This window comes from Hirundo rustica, chromosome 3 (genome assembly GCF_015227805.2).
Source record: "Hirundo rustica isolate bHirRus1 chromosome 3, bHirRus1.pri.v3, whole genome shotgun sequence".
Taxonomy (NCBI): Eukaryota; Metazoa; Chordata; class Aves; order Passeriformes; family Hirundinidae; genus Hirundo; species Hirundo rustica.
Window position 1 is genome coordinate 104,704,609 of NC_053452.1, and position 21,982 is coordinate 104,726,590.

The 21,982-nt window shown below is 37.0% G+C and overlaps 1 protein-coding gene across 1 annotated transcript in view; it reads right to left on the reverse strand.

Annotated features, from left to right (window-relative positions):
• The window catches only part of NBAS (NBAS subunit of NRZ tethering complex), a 159,348-nt gene that overhangs the window by 134,339 nt on the left and 3,027 nt on the right, over positions 1–21,982 (reverse strand). Inside the window, exons 2-16 of the mRNA XM_040058489.1 lie at positions 20,915–20,969; positions 20,250–20,286; positions 18,449–18,526; positions 17,494–17,541; positions 16,364–16,407; positions 15,839–15,972; positions 15,026–15,159; positions 14,806–14,904; positions 10,911–11,049; positions 9,386–9,451; positions 5,748–5,876; positions 3,833–3,896; positions 2,408–2,601; positions 1,069–1,326; positions 156–281 (exon numbers count right to left, since the gene is read on the reverse strand). Coding sequence (XP_039914423.1) covers positions 156–281; positions 1,069–1,326; positions 2,408–2,601; positions 3,833–3,896; positions 5,748–5,876; positions 9,386–9,451; positions 10,911–11,049; positions 14,806–14,904; positions 15,026–15,159; positions 15,839–15,972; positions 16,364–16,407; positions 17,494–17,541; positions 18,449–18,526; positions 20,250–20,286; positions 20,915–20,969 — 1,605 coding nt within the window. The remainder of the gene's footprint in view (positions 1–155; positions 282–1,068; positions 1,327–2,407; positions 2,602–3,832; positions 3,897–5,747; positions 5,877–9,385; positions 9,452–10,910; positions 11,050–14,805; positions 14,905–15,025; positions 15,160–15,838; positions 15,973–16,363; positions 16,408–17,493; positions 17,542–18,448; positions 18,527–20,249; positions 20,287–20,914; positions 20,970–21,982) is intronic.

A 21,982-nucleotide genomic window follows, 5' to 3' on the forward strand; every position in this document is an offset into this window, starting at 1 on the left:
GAAATGAAATTTGCAGGACAATTCTTCAAACTGCCACCAACTCAGGTTGCATAAATTAGAACACAATTGAGAATTTAATTTCTGTAAAGATAACACATTCAGTCTGATAAGAGCCTAAAAAAAAAAAAAATAAAAATCACAGAACACAAACGCACCAAGTAGTCTTGAATTGAAGCAACATTAACAGCCGACTTCCTCCACTGTCTTTGGTACACAAGATCAGAATCAAGGCCATATGTTTGAGCTAAAGACAAAGCTTCCCCATATTCTTCATTATCAATCTAAAAAAGCAAACACATAAAAATCGAAGTAATTTTCATATTGAACAATGAATTGTTAATGCTGTGCATTGAAAGAGGTAGAGGGATAACTACTGTGGGATGCATAAGCAGGTAGGAAAGGGAGTGGTTCAAGATACAGGTAAGTAAGACTCAGATGTGATAGACACCTCTGGAAAATCAGAGATTTCTCCCTCAAATAAAAGGAAGATGCTATTTAGGTAACATCGTATTAGTCATACATCATATTTAGTCTGACATCAGCATTCCCTGGGAACTGTAACAGTTACAGAGTACACTGGTTTATCACCAGAACAACTGCAACGGCCTAGACAAAGCAGTCTGTCCAAGAGCTCTAAAAACAAAGCAGTATCTGTTTGGCAAGAATGAGTCAGAGGCTTAATCTGTACATATATCTGAAAAAATATGCAAAACATTCACAGAGTTTAACCCACTTCTGGGCCAACAAGAAGTTACACTGATTCCATTCAATATATTTGCCAAGTCTGTCACTATATGCAAACACATGACTACATGTCTCAAGTCTAGCCAAGCCAGTGATGCACAGTGTCTCCCAGGGCAAATATCACCTCATTTCAGTTATTACAATGCTAGTTTTAGAAAAGGATCCCTTTGATCAGGTGACAGCACACTCAACTCCCAGTTGAGAGAATCTCAGAAATACATGCCTAAATCCTTTTGTCAACACAGTAAGAATTAAAAGAAAAATAAAAAGCTCTTTCTAAAAAAAGCTGATTAAGAGAAACATGATTTTCCCTTCTAGACTTACTTTTCTCTGGTACAGTTCCTCTGGAGTCGTGGATCTTAAGCTGACAAGGCGGAAATTCTTTGTAATAGTACGTGGTCGTTTCCGGGGAGGAGCAAATCGTTCCATTTCTGTCACGAAGTACAGGCCTTGCTTTAGGTAGCTGAAATATCTGTCCTTAGCAGAATTTTCATCATCTGAGTCCGAGTCATCTTCTCCCTCATCTTCATCACCAGGCCTGCTCTCCAAGCGCAGTCTTTTTGGAACAAGTTTCACCTCACACTGCACAGAAAACATGAACAAGAAGCATCCACCTAGTAGACATAAACTAGTTTAGTAACAACTGAGTACATCTCTACTTCCAGGACTTCAAAATTCAGAATCAACATCCTCCTTCCCTCTCTCCTTTAAACCCTTTGTTTCTCAGTTTGCTTAACCTGTTCCACAAACCCTGACTGCATCTGTCTCCTGGATCTGAGGCTTCACCTCTCACCTACGGAAGTGAAGGCTTCTTAGTCACCTGTCTTTACACTACACCTCCTGCACCAGCCAAGAAGGGCAAAACAATGGAGACATCTTCCCACGCTTTCTATAGCTTACTGAAGCATATAGGAGTGTTTTCAACTCTCAGCTATTCAAATAAGGTTGTCTGTTCAACACAATCCCAGAGTATATCCTTAGGCTGTAGTATGCCAGTCACTGGCTGTATATATTATTTCCATAATAGTACAACTTTTCAAAAACATACCAACAAGCTTTGGTGTGCACTGAGATTTTCTGATTCTAATGTTAACCTTTGATTAAGCTGTTTAAGATCTATTTCAATATAAGCTTTAGAAAAGAGTAATTTTTTCAGTTTTAAAGAAAATTGGTGATTAACTTTATTCATTATATTCTACTCCCTTCTGGAATCCTCCTAAAAATAAACAAAAGATGTATCTCTTTACATGGCTCTACCTTCATTGTGTTCCTCACGTCTAACTGAAATGTGTTCACTCTTTCTTTATGAGCCGTGCATTTCAGAGTAGAAGAGGGATGGTTGCAGTGTTCTTCAGATGCACTAACATATAAGGCAAGGTTACTGTTAACACAAATTCTGTTCTGTTGCAAGTTTCCTCTCATTGAGACTCAACCTTCTACTCTCCACAAGTTATTTGTTGTTTTATCAAGTTTTTCTTTGAACAGCTAAGCTGCAGCAAGTTCAGAAACTCCCTGCAATGTCTATCTACAGATAAGGAAGCAGAATCACTTTTCCTGTTAGTTACATCTACTCTTTTAACCTCCCTACCTTAGGACCACATATAAAAAAGCAAACTGTTAACACTGCACTCCAAAAGGACACCTGCTTGTGCACATTCCTCACCTCCAGACTCAGAAATCCTCCATCATGAGCTGAAGTGACCTGAGGAGAACTCTCAAACCATTCACAGGCCTTTCCCAACAGGTTTCTTAACGTCTTGACTGATGACACAGTCAACGCACCAGAGCAGCGAGCAAGGATGACAGAATTATCTGCCCACCAATTTACATCTATCAATGGGTAATAGGATTCTTTATCTAAAATAAGAATGCACCATATAAAGAAAGATAATGTTAAACCTCAGGTAAGAACAGAGGAGACTTTCACTACGAAGAAATACGGTTTAATCTGACAGATATTTATTGTTATATTTGCAACCTGGTGTTGTATTTTCTATGAATTATCTTTTACTAAACTATTTTTGTATTAAGTACAGGTGTTGAGAACAAAAAAGGTCACTTATTTACAAATATTATATATATAAATTATTTGGAAAAAATTCACAGTAAACTGACATACTTGCATGAAAAGTGACAGACTTTTGACCTTTGATGATGATCTACTTCATTACCTATCAGGCCATCCTCATCATGACAACAAACTAATACTAATGAAAATCAGAAAAGGCTACGCTGCTTCTGAGGACAAGTAAACATATCAACATATTTCAAGAAGAGGTTGTTAGGAATATTAAACTAAAAAACCAAATAAACAAAAACGTCTGTAGGACTGAGGATGGAAGCTGTGGCATTTCTAGTCACCATCTTTATTATACTAACTGGGTGTTTGGATAAAACGTTCATCTGAGAGTGGGCTCATTTTGCTCCCCACACATCACTTTCCATTCGTCTGATGAAAACAATTTTTCCCCAAACAGCACTAAGAAACAGGTCAGATTATTCCTTTTTTAATAGTGCTTAATCAGCAGCTTACCTGCTGAATTAACCCAAAGACAGAATCACCAAGGAAAATATTACATAGAAATAGGAATCTTTTAATAATATAGATGTGTACAAGCAGCAGCAAATGGATCATGGGATTGCTATTGACCTCTGCACTCTTGAACAGCCATGCAACAACCAGGTGCTAAATGGCTGCACAGATTGGCCTGAACTTTTGGAATACAATAGATACTGATGAGACAAATCCAGTCAGAGGGAAATTGTTTTAGAATTGTTTTCAGGATTTGAAACTGGTATCTTTAAATTACAGTAGCTTTCAAGATTTATTAGACATTCACAGGAAGAAAAAATTAAATCCTGTGCTAACTGAATTATCACTTCTTTATGTCTATAAATGCATTCCTAAGAGAGAATCTCAAAAAAAAAAAACTATTATGACACTCATTTAGGTCTGCCATGCTACAAATTCAAATCATGCAATTTTGGCAACATGATTGAGATTTAATTAAGCCGTTTCAGCCTTCATGTATTTGCATCTCTATTTTTAACTACACAGTTAAAATAATGATCTAATTGTACTGCATACCTCTTATTTTCTTTCTTTTTTCACTAGAGAGTCTCCAGTCTGGGTTAAGCTCATCATAGCCTGGCTAAAAAAAAAAAATTATATTCAAATAAATCTTTGTAACACAGAACCCATTTATTTACTCGGTTGCTGACCCACTTATTTTTCAATTAAAATTCTCCCTATAAATTCAAACTTTTCTCAACCATAAACATACAACTGCTGCAGTACCACTGTACTTTTCTACAGACAATTAAAAAAAAAAAAAAACCACATCAAAACCACAAGTCATGGCCTGACCAGCTTTAAATAGTAATCATACCCTAATGATTTCTGAAATAAACGTTTTCCAGCAATCAAAAGCCAAGCATTTGCTTTTCATGTCTATACACAGGACTGCAGGCACACAAAATAATTTCCCAAAGAGTCTGTGTAGTGGTCCTGTGTGACAGTCTAGCACAGTTCTGCATTTTCCCCAAGTATTTTCAGAATTATAAAGCCCCTTTCACGACTAGTGCAAGAAAAGCAGCAGCATTATTAATTGATGCATTGCAGGGTTTAGAATTATGTTGCAGTGCTGCTATTTTAAATGTGATTTAGCAGCGACAGAAATCCTGCCCTCAAGTGCAACCCAGTGGAAGTACAGGAAGTTGAAATAACTAAAGCACATTTGGGTCAAGCAGAAGGTATTTTTCAGACTTGATTTTCCAGAAGAAAGAGGAGAGCCTACTAATTAGAAGTAAGCATGAGGCCACTCTAATTTAATTTCACACATATTATGAAAATACACATTATATTTGGACATCAGTTTCATCTATAAAAAAAGTTTTGAAAACAGTCAAGCACTAAATATTCCTTTAAAATTCAATGAGAGTGATATGAAGTCCCAAATGCTCCTTCAGAATACATATTCATGGTTGCTAAAAAGAAAGAAAACTACAACTCACTATAAGCATCGTTGAGCAGAATTTGTCTGACATGTGTATTGAAAATAGACATAAATAGATATGCAACACTTATCCCAACACTAGAGCAGAATTTCTTTGACCTTTCTTTGTTTGTTTTGGCTGCTGTTTAAAAATGCTTTTCTAAATAAGCCTGAAATTACATTTCCATCCCATTTGTTTGCCCTGTTTGGAACTGATATTCATTTATGTCTTGTAGGTTTTGAACATAACACACAGTACTTCAAGTGATGAAAAACCTTTATCTATTAGTCAAGAAATTAATGGGAGGAAAATCCAAACACTTCACATACTAGTGTGCACTGTTTCAGATTTTTCACTTTTCACAATGCATTTCCCCATTAAAATAAAGTTGTTTTTTTTTTTCTTTGAAAACTAATTAGCTTTAAATTCCCAGTGTTTAAATTCCCACAAGTCACATAAAAGTTTGCCACTGTCTGAGCAATTCCTAATGTATGTTCCCCTACTTAGTTTTGTAAACAACTCTTGTAGAAAGCATTGGACTTAATAGCAACTTGATTAAGAAAATATTCTACAGCATCATCTGGGACCAGGTAAATTTTGAGGGAGGAAGAGAATACACAGACATCCAGGAGAATTTGGTTTCAACCACTGAAAAAAAAATTTACCCATGTTAGCCTCTACTTCCTTTCTATAAAGGCACTTCAGTCTAATGGCATTGTAGTCTAATTCTAACAGTGTTACCTACTTGGCACAAAAATGCCTCATGAAAAAATCATTGCAACGTAATTGGTTTTTTTCTTAATTTTTCAAGTTTACAGTTTATGGGTATAACATAGAAAGATTATTACAGAAGTAAGTATAGGGCTCTTGGAAAACATGGAGCCGACTGGAAAGCCAGTATGGAGCTAACACACAGTTACGCAAACTCCTCTCACCTCCTACAAAAACACACTTCCAAAGGAGTAAGATACATAATCCAAGTTTCTAAACATGTACATTCTTCTCACCTGAGCAGTTTGGTCCCATTCTCCTTGTTGTCTGAGAGATGGAATAGACCAGATCGTCAGTTTTCCTGAGAAATGAATAGCTGCCAAAAGAGCTCCATCAGGAGAAAGATTCATCTTGAAAACTCCATCCTGCCAAACAATGATATCCAAGCAAGTACAAACATTATAAAAATATACACCAAGGAATATCCCAAAAAATGCCTCCAAACACATATATATATATATATTTTTTTTCCTATTTTAGGGAAACAAAAAATTGTACAATCTTCCACTCTGAAAAGTTAACACGCCTTAAATTAAAAATAAACGAAAAACCCCTTATTCTAAAAGAAAAGGATAAGAGATCAGTTGTGGCATGGAAGAGTAAAACCAACCTGCATAAAGGAAGAACACTACCTTAGCATGAACAAATGTTTAGGAATGTAAACTTCTGTATCAAGTTGTTATATGGCAAATAAAACCTGGAAGTGCAGCATTCCTAAGAGAACGCCCTGACAGCAATGCAGAGCTACTTGAGGGAAAACTCCAGATCATTCTCTGTACAGAAAAAACATTCAGCAGCCTCAGTTTCTACTATCCTGACTCTTTGGTCCACCCAAGGAAGACTATTACCAAACCACAGCTTACTACAGCTCTTCCTCCCGGGGAGCAAATTTCTGGATGGCATTATTACAAATCAAATTCTTAAATTAAAGGAAAAAAAAAAAAAAAGGGATACCAGAAATATAGACATTAAGAGATCTTGGAGGAGGAGCACATTGTTTCTTTCAGGACACTGAATCAGAATCCAAGAATCTCTTGAGAGACAAAAGACCAAGCAGTAAACATAGTGAATATCAGATTAAGTCTCTACAGATAAAATAATCCAACATTTGTAAATTAACTTCATCAAGGTTACAGAATTCTCCTGGATTAAGTTCTCCTTCAGCTCTAGATACCTTAAGAGACAAAACACACTTCTAACAAAATACCTTCTTAAGGATTCACGAAATTCTGCACATTTACAACTGGATCTGTACACTATTTCCACAAGACACTCTAAATATACACTTAAATTTTAAAGTCAAATTTAGCACCACTGCAAAGAATGGCAATTTCTGAAAATGTTTTAGATTTATTCACCCCTCTCCCAACAAAATTCTATATTTTCAGAAAGACCATTCAGTTCTTCAAGTGTCTCTGAAAGACAAAAGGATGCAGATACCCCAAAATTACATTGTTCATAAAATTCCATTTTGATAGTTCATTTTAAAAATGTTTTAATAAGGATTCATAGTTAAAATTGTCCAAGTTTGCAGCTAACCAATTTTTAGGCGAGCACCTCCCCTCTCAGAAAACACCCCAACATAAATGAAGCACAGAAAGTTTAGTTGACATCCATCAGTTAAGAAGTTTTAATGGCTTTTCTACAAAACATTATTGGTATGTAATATTTGAAGATAAAAATATTCCTTTCAAGTCAGTGTGTTTGTTTGGACTTGGGGTTTTTTTAATCGTTATTCTGATTTTATTTCTTAGGCTTTTTAAAGTTCTAGGTATGCCATAAAAGCAGTAACAATCAAGAAATCTATTTACTGTTGTACAGTAATTTGCAGCTGTTGAAACCACTCCTTAAATCCATGCCTAAAATGTGCTTTTAATTGAAAAGGAGAGCATTAAGGGGCTTTTAAAACCCATTAAGAATTATTTATTTTAGAAAATATTCATATTCTCTGACTATATTCTTAGGCAGCTGGAGTACTGCACTTTCAACTGTAGTTTGCCCAGGAATTGTACATGCCTTCTAATGGCAATTCTCTCTTTCAAGTCAATTTGCATGCACAAAGGACAAAGAACAAAAGATTGTTAAAGGACCTAGAAACACAGAGCTAAAATATATAACCCATTCAGATAACTGATCAGTGGTATACATCACAGATCTTGAAAGGAGGTAAATGTTTACTCAGCAGTCAGTAATAATTCTCTGGCTGTGAGATTTAGTTATCAGGTGGCCATTAACACACTCAAATTTATCACCCAAGCCCTCTTATCTATAAAAATTAATCAGTCCTTTGCCAAAGCAGACAATGCTGCCTCCATAAACACCTCATCAGCTTAAGGGAACCGCAAAACAAGATGCTGAGAAACTCAGCAGGCTGGCACTTCACATTTTTTAAGTGTCATTTAACAACATTAAGAATCAAATCCCAGTGTAGCCAGTTCTAATACACAAGTCCTCTAGCCGCTGTGTCTGTCCCATTTTAACCCTGGTGTTAATTTCACACTAGGAATAAAAACTATACCTTACATATTTAAGCAATAATCTCTAAAATTGGATCAAAACATTCAAGAATGAATAAGCTTTCACATTTCTTCATTAATTTAGTACTGGCAAGTACAATGAAGTTGAAGTTTAATACAGCTACCTGCAGCATGAGCTTTTCAGCAAAAAAAAAAGCTTAAGTCAGCTTTAGCATTTTCAGTGAAGGAAATAAAATCTCTCCCTTTTCCACCCTTGAGAAAGATTCAGAAAGATTTGTTTTCCCTTTCCAATCAAGCAGGCAAGTTCTTTTAACCAGTCACGTAAACCATCCAAAAATCTATTAAGATAATTTCCAACTCAGATCAGCCATTTTTTCTTTCAGGAGGACACAGAGTGAAGGTGGTAGACAGATTCTTCACTGCTCTTTCCTTGTAAAGCAAAAGAAGGGATAGTAAATTTTTCTACAAGAAGGGAAATGGCGACAGAAAAAGGAATCAAACCAAGGCTACACATGAGGAGTAGACAAGAGATAAGAAAAGTGCAGTACTGCATGGGAAGTTCCTAAGGCACAAAGAAAGCCATGAGCACTGTGTACAACACCTTAGAAATACAGAAAACACACACCTACACCGCAGCATGACATTCAAGATTTAACACTCATTCAGGGCAGAGGAGAACACAAGGTCCATACCCAGAGTTTGTTAAGAATAAGTCAATTCTGATAAGCAGTTTCATTAGGTTTACATCCATCCTGGGAGTAGAAGCCTGACCCGTAATAAACTTTTGAAACTACTTAGGAAAATGTTTCCATAGTATCTCAGACAGCAAAAATAAAGTCCTTGGGTCTGCCCTATTTAAGCCATGAATGATTAGTTTGAATCCACCCATTTTTTTCTTCCCCACATGGTGTGGAAATTGTGGGCTGAGGATTTTTTGCTGTTTTCTAGTAGGATAGGTGTAGCGCAGAAGGCTGAGTTTTGTTCTTATTCTTTAACTCTTGCGCATATATTTGAGAAACATCACAGTCTACTTTCTTCTTGTAGAATATATAACACACCTAACACAGTCTGATTGTCACATTCATTAACAAATAATTAGGTGGCTTCTTATACCTTTTTTTTTTCTAATAAGGGTTTACATTTAATATTGAACTCTACATCTCTAGACCTGTTCAAGCAATTCAAGCTTCAGCAAATGAACTAACTGGATTTTTAAGAAAGCCAAATAAGTGGCAAGCTACTCCATTTAATGCTAAAAGCTTTTTGATTAATATAATAAAATGTTAATTCCTAAGTTGCATAAATTAAAACCTACTTTCAGTCAGTCTCTTAGGTAACCATTAATGGACAATTATGCTAATAAAATACATTTCTGAGGTAGACCTAGATCTTAATACCTGTTCTGTTCCTCGCCTGCTGTAAAATCTTAAATTCATAATCCTTAATAATCCTCTTCTCTGTGCCTGTAAGAACAGAATCAAATTATACAATGAAAAACAATCTCATACACTGTTTTATGCACCAAAAATTAAGTCATATTTAAAATACTAAAATAACTCTGCCAGATTCTTTAGAGCTCTGCAGAAAGACCTTGACAAATTAGAGACATAGGCAATCAACAACCATATGAAGTTTAACAAGGCCAAGTGCCAGATCGTGTATCTGGGGCAACCCTGGCTGCGTGCACAGACTGGGCAATGAGAGGCTGGAGAGCAGCGCTGGGGAAAGGGACCTAGGGGTGCTGGTCGACAGCGAGCTCAATGAGACAGCAGTGCTACAATATATGAGATTGAGATTAGATTAGCACGTCCAAAGAAGGCCACAAGGATGGTGAAGGGCCTTGAGGAGAAGCTGTATGAGGGGTGGCTGACATCACTCGGTCCCTTCAGCCTGGAGGAGACTGAGGGGAGACCTCACTGCAGTTCCAACTTGGGACAGTTATAACAGTTTCCTTCCTTGGGAAGGGAAGAGGAAAGGCAGACACCGATCTCTGCCCTGTGGTGACCAGGGACAGGCCTGAAGTTGTGTAAGGGGAGGTTTAGTTTGGATATCAGGAAAAGGTTCTTCCCCCAGAGGGTGGTTGGGCGCTGGACCAGGCTCCCCAGGGAAGTGGTCACAGCACCAGCCTGAAAGAGCTCAAGGAGCATTTGGACAATGCTCTAAGGAACATGATGTGACTCAGGGTGTCCTGCGCAGAGTCAGCAGTTGGACTCAATGATCTTTATGGGTCTCTTCCTACTCAGTATATTCTACGATGTTACTATTTTTCGAACTTCCATAAGACTGCTTATTTTAAAATAATGCAAGCATAATAAAATCCAGTTTGTGTAATTCTGGCCACTTCAGTAGATTTATAAAATGTCACAGAAAAGCATTACTCATTTGCAATTAAATTAAGAACTCACTTGTAATACTAAGCAATACCTACGTAAAAGTAAACACTGGAATTTCTATTTTAAATGGATTTCAGCATAACCAAATCATTACCAAATCAAAAATTTACGTCTACTAGAAGCGAAATAAATCAAGAGCCAGAATTAAACTGAAACATTTATTTCAGGTGTGCTGCCTTTTCTTCTGAAGTAATAGAAGAACAAACTGTAATTTTTTTCCAACAAAGACAGGTAACATATTCTCAATGTACAACTAAGAGCAAAAAATATTGTAGCTTTCTTCTTGTTTTGTGGTTTTAAAATCACAAGTGATAATTAAGAACTTAAAAGTTCAAATCCTACTATAGAAAAAGCAAAAACAGAAAAAAAAGCAAAAGCAGATGCTGTGGGGAAAAGGAAAACTGTTTAGACATACACATCATAGCTTAGAAAATAGCAAAACATGACATTAAATTCATTTTTCATAAAGAGATACTTATTCAGCTTCCAATGACAATATTCATCCAGTAAAATGAGGACATATACTTACTGTTCTAACATCATCTTCATAACTAGTAACCTGTTTGTAATGGGGTGAGCCTGACAGAATTCTCCAAGCAGATATCCCACAACCAGCTGCTTTAGATACTCCATCTTCATCTGTTTCACAGCCTCCTACAAGGAGAAGTCTGTAAAATACATAAAGAAATATTATGATTTCATATACCGCCACGTATTTTTTTTTAGTTTTCCTACATCTATAGCAGTTTGCTTAAAATAAAAAAAGGCTAAATATACCAAGACACTTAACATCCACAATAAACTTTGTCTGTGAATAAATACCCTGAAATCTGAAAACACTTCAATATTGTTCAAGTCACATCTGTTATTTGCAGCATGCGTACCTGTAGCATATTCATTCTCATCTCTAGATTTCCAGGTAAGTCATAGTTCCCAACATCTAAAATGAAGTAAGTCTGGCCACAAGTTTGAGTTTCCCCCTTACCCTCAAAAATGATAAAAAATTACTGCTTAAGCACATGACAAGTTCTGATTATTCTGTTAAAGCATCAGATTTCCATTTATTCAGATGTGGACAGAATAAAGACCTTGGACTTTGCCCTCGGACCAAGTCTAACTCCTTTCCTCTGCTATAGACACGGTCTCTCCCGTGATAAGGGGAAAAAGCCCCTTCACCGCTCCCCTGGTTTCTAGGACCAGGGGAGCTTTCCTGTCTGGTCACAGTCTCGAGGTAGGCTGGGCAAATTGAAGCCAGCAGCTCCAATAGAGACAAGTGATGCACCACCATGTCAACTAGACCAGCTCAAGGGATGATGACTCCACCACTTCCCTGGGCAGTCCATTCCAATACCTAATCACCCTTAATGTGAAGAAATTCCTCCTGATGGCAAACCTGAAACTCCCTTGGCACAGCTTAAGCCTCATCTTCTCTATCTTCCTGGCTCCTTGGGACAGGAGGTTAACCCCACCTGGCTAGAACCCCCATTCAGGTAGTTGTAGAAAGTGGTACGATATCTCCTGAGAGTGGTGCTTAAAGTTCCTAAGAGTTTTGGCTATTCTGCAGTGTAAAGAATGGCCTAAGGCAGTAAAACAGAAGTAATTTTCACCAAAAACTGCAACAGGAGACATGAACACGAGGAAGCCTAATTTTTTTTTCTTGCAAAAGTGTTCTACATAGAGCACAGCCAGCATGCAGCAGTTTGTGCAGCTGTTCCCAGGCTTCATTTCTAGATCCTTAATGATCTACATACTTCTGGGAGCATCTGAGAACTCCAGAGACCACCAAAAGATTCTTGGGAAGCCTTTGAGGAACTCCACAATGCCTGCCATTGCCAGGAAGAGCCAGTATGCTTTAGAAGCTTTGAGCAGGATCTGCCAGCTATTCCTAATCAAAGGGTGCTTTGAGCTTTTCTTCCAGATGGACACCTGATTAACAGGGGCCAGGAACATTTTCAACAAGTCCCAGAAAAAGACCTACGTAAATGCCAGGCCTAGAGTGAAGCATTTTGCAGAAAATGATAGGCAGAACCTGTCCCTGTTGTAAACAATCACAGTGATGTGCTGCCAGGCTCAGTCTCCAGCACCCTCTGGAGCAGCACTCCAGCACCTTAGAGGCCTTGACACAGACCATGCTCCTGAGGGAGGACACAGATGTGCAGGTCCTGGACTGCAGGGACATGGCTCCAAGCAACCTGCTCGAGCTGACCCTGAGGTGAAGGGAAATGGATTGATGATCTCCAAGAGTTCCTCCAGTCTCAAAAACTGGCTGCTCTTGCAGCACCTCAGTTGTTCTCCACTCCACAGGTTTGTACAAAGATGGGCTGAAGGTAATCAGTGCAACATCGGTCTCAAGAGCAAGCTCAGTTGAAGCATCCAAGAAAAACTTGATATGCCCTTCTTTACTTAAGAATTTTGGTACAAAAAAAAATTAAATCTGAAACCCTTTAAAACTCCTTCATCACAAGCCCTTCATTGCAAACTAGGTATTATTACCAAACATTTTCTGCAGCAATTGCAGATAACCCAGAAATAAGACATTCAGCTCCAGATTAAAATACCAAAACAAAAGCAGCTGTCGAACCTTGGATTTGAGTTTACAAAGAGCTCACACTGAAGCAGACATTTAAGTTTTGCCAACTAAAATGCACCACAAATTCCGTCCTAAGGGGTGAATCATGTGAGAGCACCAATATTCGGCATCTAAATTAGGGTATAAAAAACTTTTCTAAAACAATAAAAGTCACTATTGGATTTTTTCCCTTTTTCAAGTTTTCCTACAGATTCAGAAATATTCCTTGTTGACATATTCTCTTTGCAATTATCATACACCTAGTTGAAAAATTTAAGTGAATTTAGTTCTTAACTGCTGTTTCATTGCACTTATAATGGCTCATGAGCAAATACACAGTAATACAATAATGCATTAAGTCAAACCTTACAAGCAGCGAAGAGAGATCAGTATAATTTCATCATCTGATATTAAATGAAATGCAAGAAAGCACAAAGTGACAAAGTCGAACTTGTGTTATGTGATCAAAGTTTACATTACTGACAGTTAAAAGTTCAAGGTACATCAACAATTTTCTTTAATGCACAACTTTGAAGCAGTTGCGTTCAAGCCCTTCTATATTTTTTGGGATAACAAGAAAATTTCAGCAAGAAATTCTACTCGCTAATTTAGAATTCTCCAACGTCAAATTTAAAGCTTTCTACAACAGACTAAATTCAAACCAGAAAAGACTTGCCTCCATCAGAGGCGAAACACAGGTTCTTTTGTTTTCCATCCATTCCATCCAATTTTGCATTCTTTCACGTGCTAATTTTTCTAAGTTTCTTTCAACTTTACAAAGCCACTCAACTGGCTGCACATAGCAGGAAACACTGCAACCACTAACCCTGGTCTATCAAAGGAAACAATGGGTTGGTTCTGTTGTCTGGTCATGTAGTGCTAACCAAAGCTCCATAACCCACAACTATTACCTCAGAACTGTAAATTTAGTATATTAATTATGTGAAATCACTAAATATTAATTAGGTGGAAAGAAAAAGCCATACACAAAATTAATCTCTCAAAATAATAAGCTAGAAGAACATTACATCTAATTAATAACATTTTTTTCCTAAGATAGATAGATAAGCTCACTTAAACACTGAAGAATGAGAACAAGTTCTTTCAACAGTGAGTTTCTTCTGGTATTAGATAGCAAAGCCTAATTTTCATTTAAAACAATACAGTGCTGTAACACTGCACTGAAAGATTCAATCGTAGCAGATCTAACAGAATCTGCTGAGTTTATCTTGCTACATAACAAATCAATATCAAAAAAGTAGACACATTTTTGGCATAAGTAACAGACTAACCAGGACCTATTTCAACTACGTTGGGTTCAGGAGCAAGCAGGCAGTCAGTCTTCATTTCAAGTTCAGTTTCTGTACCCAACAGGTTACTAATAGAGAAAACACATCACAAGACAACTCCAAATATCAAAGCCTGGCAGTTCCAGTCAGAACACTAGGGAAAATGGGCTGGCCAACAAACAGAGCAGCCAACTCCAGATAGAGAGAAAAAAAAGAAAAACAACAAAAAAACCACAACTAAACTTATACTTCAGCCTTTACCCATCATATTCAGAAACCTCTTTACAAAGCTATTGCTGACATTTTAAAACAATGCATGGTGCTTACTCAAAGTACACAAACAGAAAAGGACGTAACTTCACTAATAAAATAATTAAAGTCAAGTGAGACGAACCTCATAGTTTGTCTTTTGTACTGGAAAGAGACATTGTTATTACTGATGCACTAAATAGCAATTTTAGAATAGATTTTTCTCCCCTTCCCTACCCAATATGCTTCAATGCTTATTTTGCCACTTTTTGATCATCATTTATATACCAACGTCAGGTAGCAAACAGAGTGCTTACCTGTGACCAGGATGATAAATGACAGTTGTTATCCCATGGGCGTAGTGGCTGCTAAAGCTGAAGCTATGACTTTCCTGAAAGCTTTGATTTGTTCCAACACTAAGTATGCCAGGAAAAAAAAAATACATGCATTAGTTTAGATTTATTTTCTTTAAAGAGCAGAAATAATTCCTTTGAAGTTCACTGTGCCTTCTCAAAGCAAGTCAAAATTCATGCTTACCTTACAAGGTAACTTCTCAGTTCTCCACGATAATTAATAACAAGGAGTTCAGCTGACCACTGGGCACTTGCTTTGTATTCTAGAAAGATCAATCCAGCAATAGCATAACTCAGATCGCCTGGAAAACTTGCTGTCTTTACCCAAAAATGAAGGCAGACATTGGGAGAGAAAGGGGATTTTAAAAAAGTGTCATTGTTACTGAAACAACTAGAAACTTAAATTAACTATATTGTATTAAAAAAAAAAAAAATAAAGCTTCATAGTTTGTATTACAAACAAAATACATTTTCTTTTATCTTGATTTTAAAGAAATCTTATTACCATAACGTCTGCAAAGACAATATACTGAGGAAATACACTTGAGCCACCTTCACAAATCAGTTCAATACACCCTTTGAAAATACAAAATCAAAAATATATTGTGTTGGGCCTGTCAACAGCAATTATCTAATACTGTACCAAGGAAAGTACTCTGGCAGCAATATTTCTCAATTTACAATTTGACTCTGCATACAAAGTGCAGATTTCATATTCCATATTTTCAGTGTCTGATCCACCTACAGATCTACAATTCCAAGACAGGTGTAAAACATACACTTTGGTGCTGTTGTAAGGGCTACACGGGATTTTCGTTATTCATATGACGGATGTATTATAGGGGAACTTTTTCTGGTCTGATAACTGTGTGGTATTCATAGCGTAAGCATCTATAGCAAACTAAGCCATGATTTGAAAAAGGTCAAGGAGTGGAAATATCCACAATCCTTAAAAAAAGTGCTACTATATTTGTATTTAACCCAAGAGAGCACATACCGGTGAAATGACCAAAAGTTCACTACCCATCAGGTCAAACACTCTGACTGTTCCACTGCTTTCAGCATAAGCAAGTAATGTACAATCATGACTCCATGCCACCCTCCTCCACTGAGGGTTAGGATCCTTTGGCACTATGAAAAACAAATAAAATTATTAGTAAAAGGAAAAAATAAATATAATCCCTTAAACAGAACAAAAAGTCAATTGCATCAAAAAAATGCAGTGGGCCTACCAGCATCATAAGCTAACCTCAGAGGAGGGTAAAAAAAGAAAAACGACGTATGTCTCCCAGAGCCATTAACTCTAATTGTCATTTCGTTTCAGATTCAGGTTTCATATATTAATCATCATAGAAAGAAGTGGCAGAGGGAGGGTAACAGAGCTAGTCACAAAGCAAAAACTATTAAGAGATTCTTTCCAATGATTTTAAGTTATATCACTATCATTAAAGTAAACCAACACCATCATTTAGCAATATATGAATAACAATGATGACACTAAGTAATGATGAAGTTGCCATACCTTGACATTTTCCAACTATGGATACAAAGTCATCTTTTGCAGACCTGCAGAAAAGAGACTCCCATGAATTTAGATATGAAAAAACCCCACTACTCAATTTTCTGTAACAGAACTAGAAATATATTCAAAGTGTACAACAAAAAGATTCTAAATACTTGTTCAAAAAAAGCAGAGAGTAACTTTCACTCTTAGGCAGCTACAGTAACTAACAACAGTATTTTAGAGACTCTCCTCCAACTGCATAAGTACCAACATCCCTCATTTATTTGTAATGCTGTACAAAATAGGACAGCATCATTTCAGTGCTTCATATAACTTTAGGAAAAAAAAACCTAGTCAGTTAGGTTACAATTTTAGAAACAATGCAAGAATATAGTTACATTAATACAGTTGAAACACAAGATTTATTTTATAGTCTTTAAACTGACGTTTATGGTGCTCACACCACTTTTGATTGAACAATTTTCATACGCTTGCTTCTTTTACATATAAATGGAAGGTCTGACCTTCTAGCAAATGGATTTTTGTGAAGCAAGTAAACACACTCAATCAAGATCTGTTCTACAGCTAAATGTGCTCTTGAACTGGCAAAGGAGAGCTTGTTGTTAAGAGAGCACAAGAAAAGGGAAAGCATCAGTCTCAACAGCAACCCACACCACTTGTAAAATAAGGTGAAGTATTATATATGCTAGCTACTCCACAGAGAAGAACACTAGATACTAGCTCCTTGTCCCATTTATTAGGGGAGAATTTCTAGAGGGGGCAGAAAGGCAGAGGTTACAAAGACCATGATTCGTGCTGAATATTTTTGAGGATCTTGATTGTTTTTCTTTTGCATCTTGAAAACAGAGAGAGAGAGATACAGATATATACTTATATAAACACATCTATTTTATAATTGGGGGGGGTCAAGGACAGTTTATATTAGGTTTTGGGATTTTTTTTAAATGGGGGATGGCTGAGAACTAAAAAGAAACAGAATGTTTCTGCTTTTAAGACCATTCCATGGGTAAATTTCACGATATGAACACTGCACAGCAACAACAAAATCTTTAAAAGCATTGCTAGCAAATGACCAGAAACACTACCTCAGAACTCCACAGCTGAAGTAATAGATAATGCTAAGTTACCTGATTTCTACACATTGGTCTTGAACAACTGCCAACAATTTACCATTGCTGAAAGAAAAAAACAGATGTGAAAGTTCATTTGAAGTCCACTCCTTACAGAATGTGCATCAGAGTCCCAGGTGCTTTTCTCCATGGTTAGATATAAATTGCCTCATTCATAAATTTAAAATAAAAATTAAAATGGGAAAAATCAATTTTTATTAAAAATAAAATACCCATGCTATAATATTCCTTTCTTTTCACAGAAATCTATCTGCCACTTTTCCAGCAGCACTAAGAAAACAGACGTCTAAAATCACACTGCATAGGAGGTCAGAGATGGATAATTTCACAACAATGTACAAAACTATATATTGCTTCATCTGGTAAAAAGAACTATCGTAATTCAGGAACTTACGTGTTGTTGCATACAAAATAAACTAAAACCTTCCCTACTACCTTCATGTAATATGTCACAGCCATTTTTCTGTGCTTACTTTTAAAAAAGGCAGTGATTTCACTGATGTTGCAAAAATTCCCACAGAATCGTTGGTGCTAGCCTTGGAACTCACTTCTCTGTGTATGCAACAGCAGGTAAGTCTTGAGGGTATGCATTCAATTTCAACAAATATAAATTGTTTATTTAAAAATTTCATATCCTGCCAAGTTATAAGTCTTTAATTATCCAATTTCAGGACTTGAATTTGAAATTGACTGCACTGCAAGCCGCCTTGCCTCAAAAGCTAGACAGGCATTCAGCCCTGAGTAAGAGGTGCACTAACTGAAGGGCAGCAGGTAGGAGCCCCTAGGTTTGCACACTGTGAGAGCCTCCAGGAGTTCTCTTGGCCAGCAAGAACAACGCACCTTTGGCACAATATCAACTCAGCATGGCTGTCAGGGGGGATGGTGGGGGGAGCAGAGCAAGCATTAATACATTCACTTGTGTCAGAAATGGCAAAACATGGGAGCTGGTTACCTTGCAAGTACGAGGTGCCAGCTGATCTGCTTACTAACCAGACGCACCAGTCCAGCGGGGAGAGAAAACTTTGCAGGGCTGAAATACCAAAAGCATTAGGCTAAATGAGAACACACAGTGAACAAATGCAGTACCTGAGATATACACGCCAGACAACTCAGCTTCAAGGCAATGATCAATTACCTCAGAGGGTTTGCAACTGAGCATGAATCAACACTGCACCCTGCCAACGACAAAGGCTAACAACAGCCTCATTTTTACTAACAGAACAACACTGCATAATAAGGGAACTGATCATTTATTTATCACTCTTTATACTCTGGTCACCAGCCAGTTTTGGTACACCCATTAAAAGAAGAAGACCAGTAAACAGGAGGGACACCGAGATGATCGGGGACTGGAGTACTTGCCCTACACTGAATCAGATGCTGTGGAATTGCACTTGTTCATCCTGAAGAGAAGGCTTCAGGATGATGAAACAGCCACATTCTGATTGATACCTAGGAGATTACCAGGAAGACGGGAGCAATGGAGGTGCATGGCAGGAACGCAGGAAACTATGATCAACTCTTTGGAAGACTTGGAAGTGCTGGGGTGACAGCTGGATTCTATGACTGTAAAGGTCCTTTCCAACCTAATTGTCTCCGTAATTCCAAAACCAAGGAGGTTCCACAGTGACATTAAAAAGAGGTTTTTTCACCATGAAGACAGTCAGGCACTTGAACAGGCTGACCAGATACTCTGGGCTCTCCATCTTTAATCTTTCCAAGACCTAGCTGGACAGGAATCAATCGGAATTCAGTGTTCTGCTGTCAGTGGGACTTTGAACTAGAGGCCTCCCAAGCTCCCTCCAAAACTTATCAAATATATGAAAAACAGCAACTATAATAAATTATAAAAGCTTGAAATTAACTTTTAAATATGACTACTGGAGGGAGGGAAGAAAAGTAAGTGAAATCTGTCTACAACTGAATCCTTACAACTAGTCTTACACGACAGTATGGTGCCCATAAACATCAGACCCTCACGAGAAAAGGATGGGGGGGAGTACAAAAATATGGGAGGTGCACAAAAATAAAGTAGAACACCAGCAAAAGGGAAAACAGAATTCCCTGCCAAATTCAAGTACAGTACTTTTTCACATGAAGTCACATTAATGTCCCCTCCATAGTAACTCAAAACCAACAGATTATCCTTTAAAAGGGGAAACTGATATCTTCAAACCCCCTAAGCGGTATAACCACAGAGCTGAAATTTTCCAGGAACACTGTACTTACCCCAGTATATTTCTGGGACCATTTAACCCAACTTTTTGAATCAAAACTTAAATTTATAAATGGCATGAGTGCTGCCCAAGAAGTTATCGAGCTTTTTGTGTGAGTTGTCAAAGAAAAAAAAAAAATCAAAATTATTACTCCAAAGGAAGCAAATCCTGTCGTGCCACTATATCTGTCACTGACACCTATAAAAAAAACCCCAACAGCTTCCCTTGCAGTATCTCAGCTGGGAGTAGAGAGGACAAATGCTTATTTGGAGGAACCTGTTCCAACTGCAAGGTTACTTCAGCTTCTGATAAACGCACAAAGTTAAACTAGTACATACCAGTCTTTTTCTATTTAGGCTTCAGATGCAACTCAAGCAGCTACAACTCAATTTATGAAAAGAGGCTAGCATTTTGCTTGGCCAATATTCTACACAAGTGTTCAGTTTTACTCCCATTAAGAATTACCTTCCATCAAATCAAAAAGCTATAAAAGCATTACCACATAGGAAAATCAAGCAGTATTCTTATAAAACCTACCTGTACCAGATGTACCGAAGCAAAAGCAATGCAGGACCTACAATGGAAACATGTAAAAATTACATCTTTAATCCTCCAGCTTACTGCATGGGGAATTTCAAGTTCTCATTAAAGAAAAAGGTATTGAGTGAAAAATCCTTTATACTTGGCCAAAGAATTCTTATGTTAGAATAAATGCAAACAGCAAATCAAAAACAGACTAAAAACCAAATCAAACTACTGCACATTTTTTGAAATTCTAAGAGAAATTCCTACTGGATGAAAATACAGTTCAGTCACTGCCATTTTAACACTTGGTTTATGCAACGTAATATCATCAGAATGTAGAATTTTCTTACAGAATTAACTAGCAAACAGCCTAGTGCAAGAGATGCTAAGAGAGGGGAAAAAAAAAAAAAGGCTCAACTACAGTTTGCAAAACACAGAGCTTGTTAATTTCTAAGATGTATGGTTTATTAGTTTGTCCCAATAAACTAAAGGAGACAAGAATGCTCACAAAATTGACATAAAAATGTCATAAAAAACACAGCCATGTTCACAATCAGAAAACACATCCTGCACTCTATTTCTATTACATCAGGCATTCTAAAGGGCAGCAATTGTAAAATTTACAAGTAATCCATATAGTCTTAGAAGTCATGAATGTAAGAACAAGTCATATTTACCTGCAATTGCTCTAGTGATGATAAATGAAGCACCATGTTTTCTGTTGCCTCTTGGCTGCAATTACAAGAATAATCATCAGATAGCATGTCACACATTTTAACTTAAATACCATATTCATACATACATTTACTGATTAAATCTAAATTGGCTCCTAGCCTTCAAGTTCTTTATGTATTTTCTATTACTCACTACATTATATAATGTCTACTTTAACTGCATAAGCTAAAACCAGCTATAACGCCAAATAATTTAAATGCCAAGATGCAATAAACAAAATGTGCTACAGATTGTCTATTGATTCAGCTTTGCCTCAATCTTTGGGCAGTAACAAAAGACATTGACTTCTGATTATGTTCTCCTGTAAGCTACTATAAATCATTGGTTTTATGCCATATAAATGCCACAATGATCTGCAATGCCCAGCAGTGGAAGTACTTTGTGTGCAACGTACTATGCTAATATCCAAGTGCTAAGCTACCTAAAGGTTGCTCACTGAAGTTTCAGAAACATCAAGAAAAACAATTTCTGAAAAAAAAAGCCCTCTTTTTACATCAGTTTGTACTATGTAACATGGCCACTCAGATAACCATCTCACACAGCCATTCCACCTGCCCTGCTCTACTTGAGACAGAGAGAGCAACTAGTCACTATACAAATGAAAGCACTCTCCAAACATGGGGAAAAGGAATACAAAACAACACGGGATGTATATTCTTATCTATAAGAGGAGATAAAATTATTTATCAGTAAAACACAGAAAAAAGATACAAAACAGAGAAGAGAACGAGGACAACCAAAATAAGGAAGGATCCACCAACAAATCCTCAAATAAAGCAATGATGCTTATACCTTTCTAATGAAAATATTAGAGCATCACAAACCGAGCATTAGAGTAGACAATGACTGAATTTTCTCTTCCATTCAATATAATAGATAGAGCAAATTATTCTTTAACTGCAATATTCAGACATCACCAAGTCACATAGCAGTAAACACTGAAAGACATACAAATTTATCAAATTTTGGATTATGTCTGTACTTAAAAAATAATATTTGGGTCCCGAATT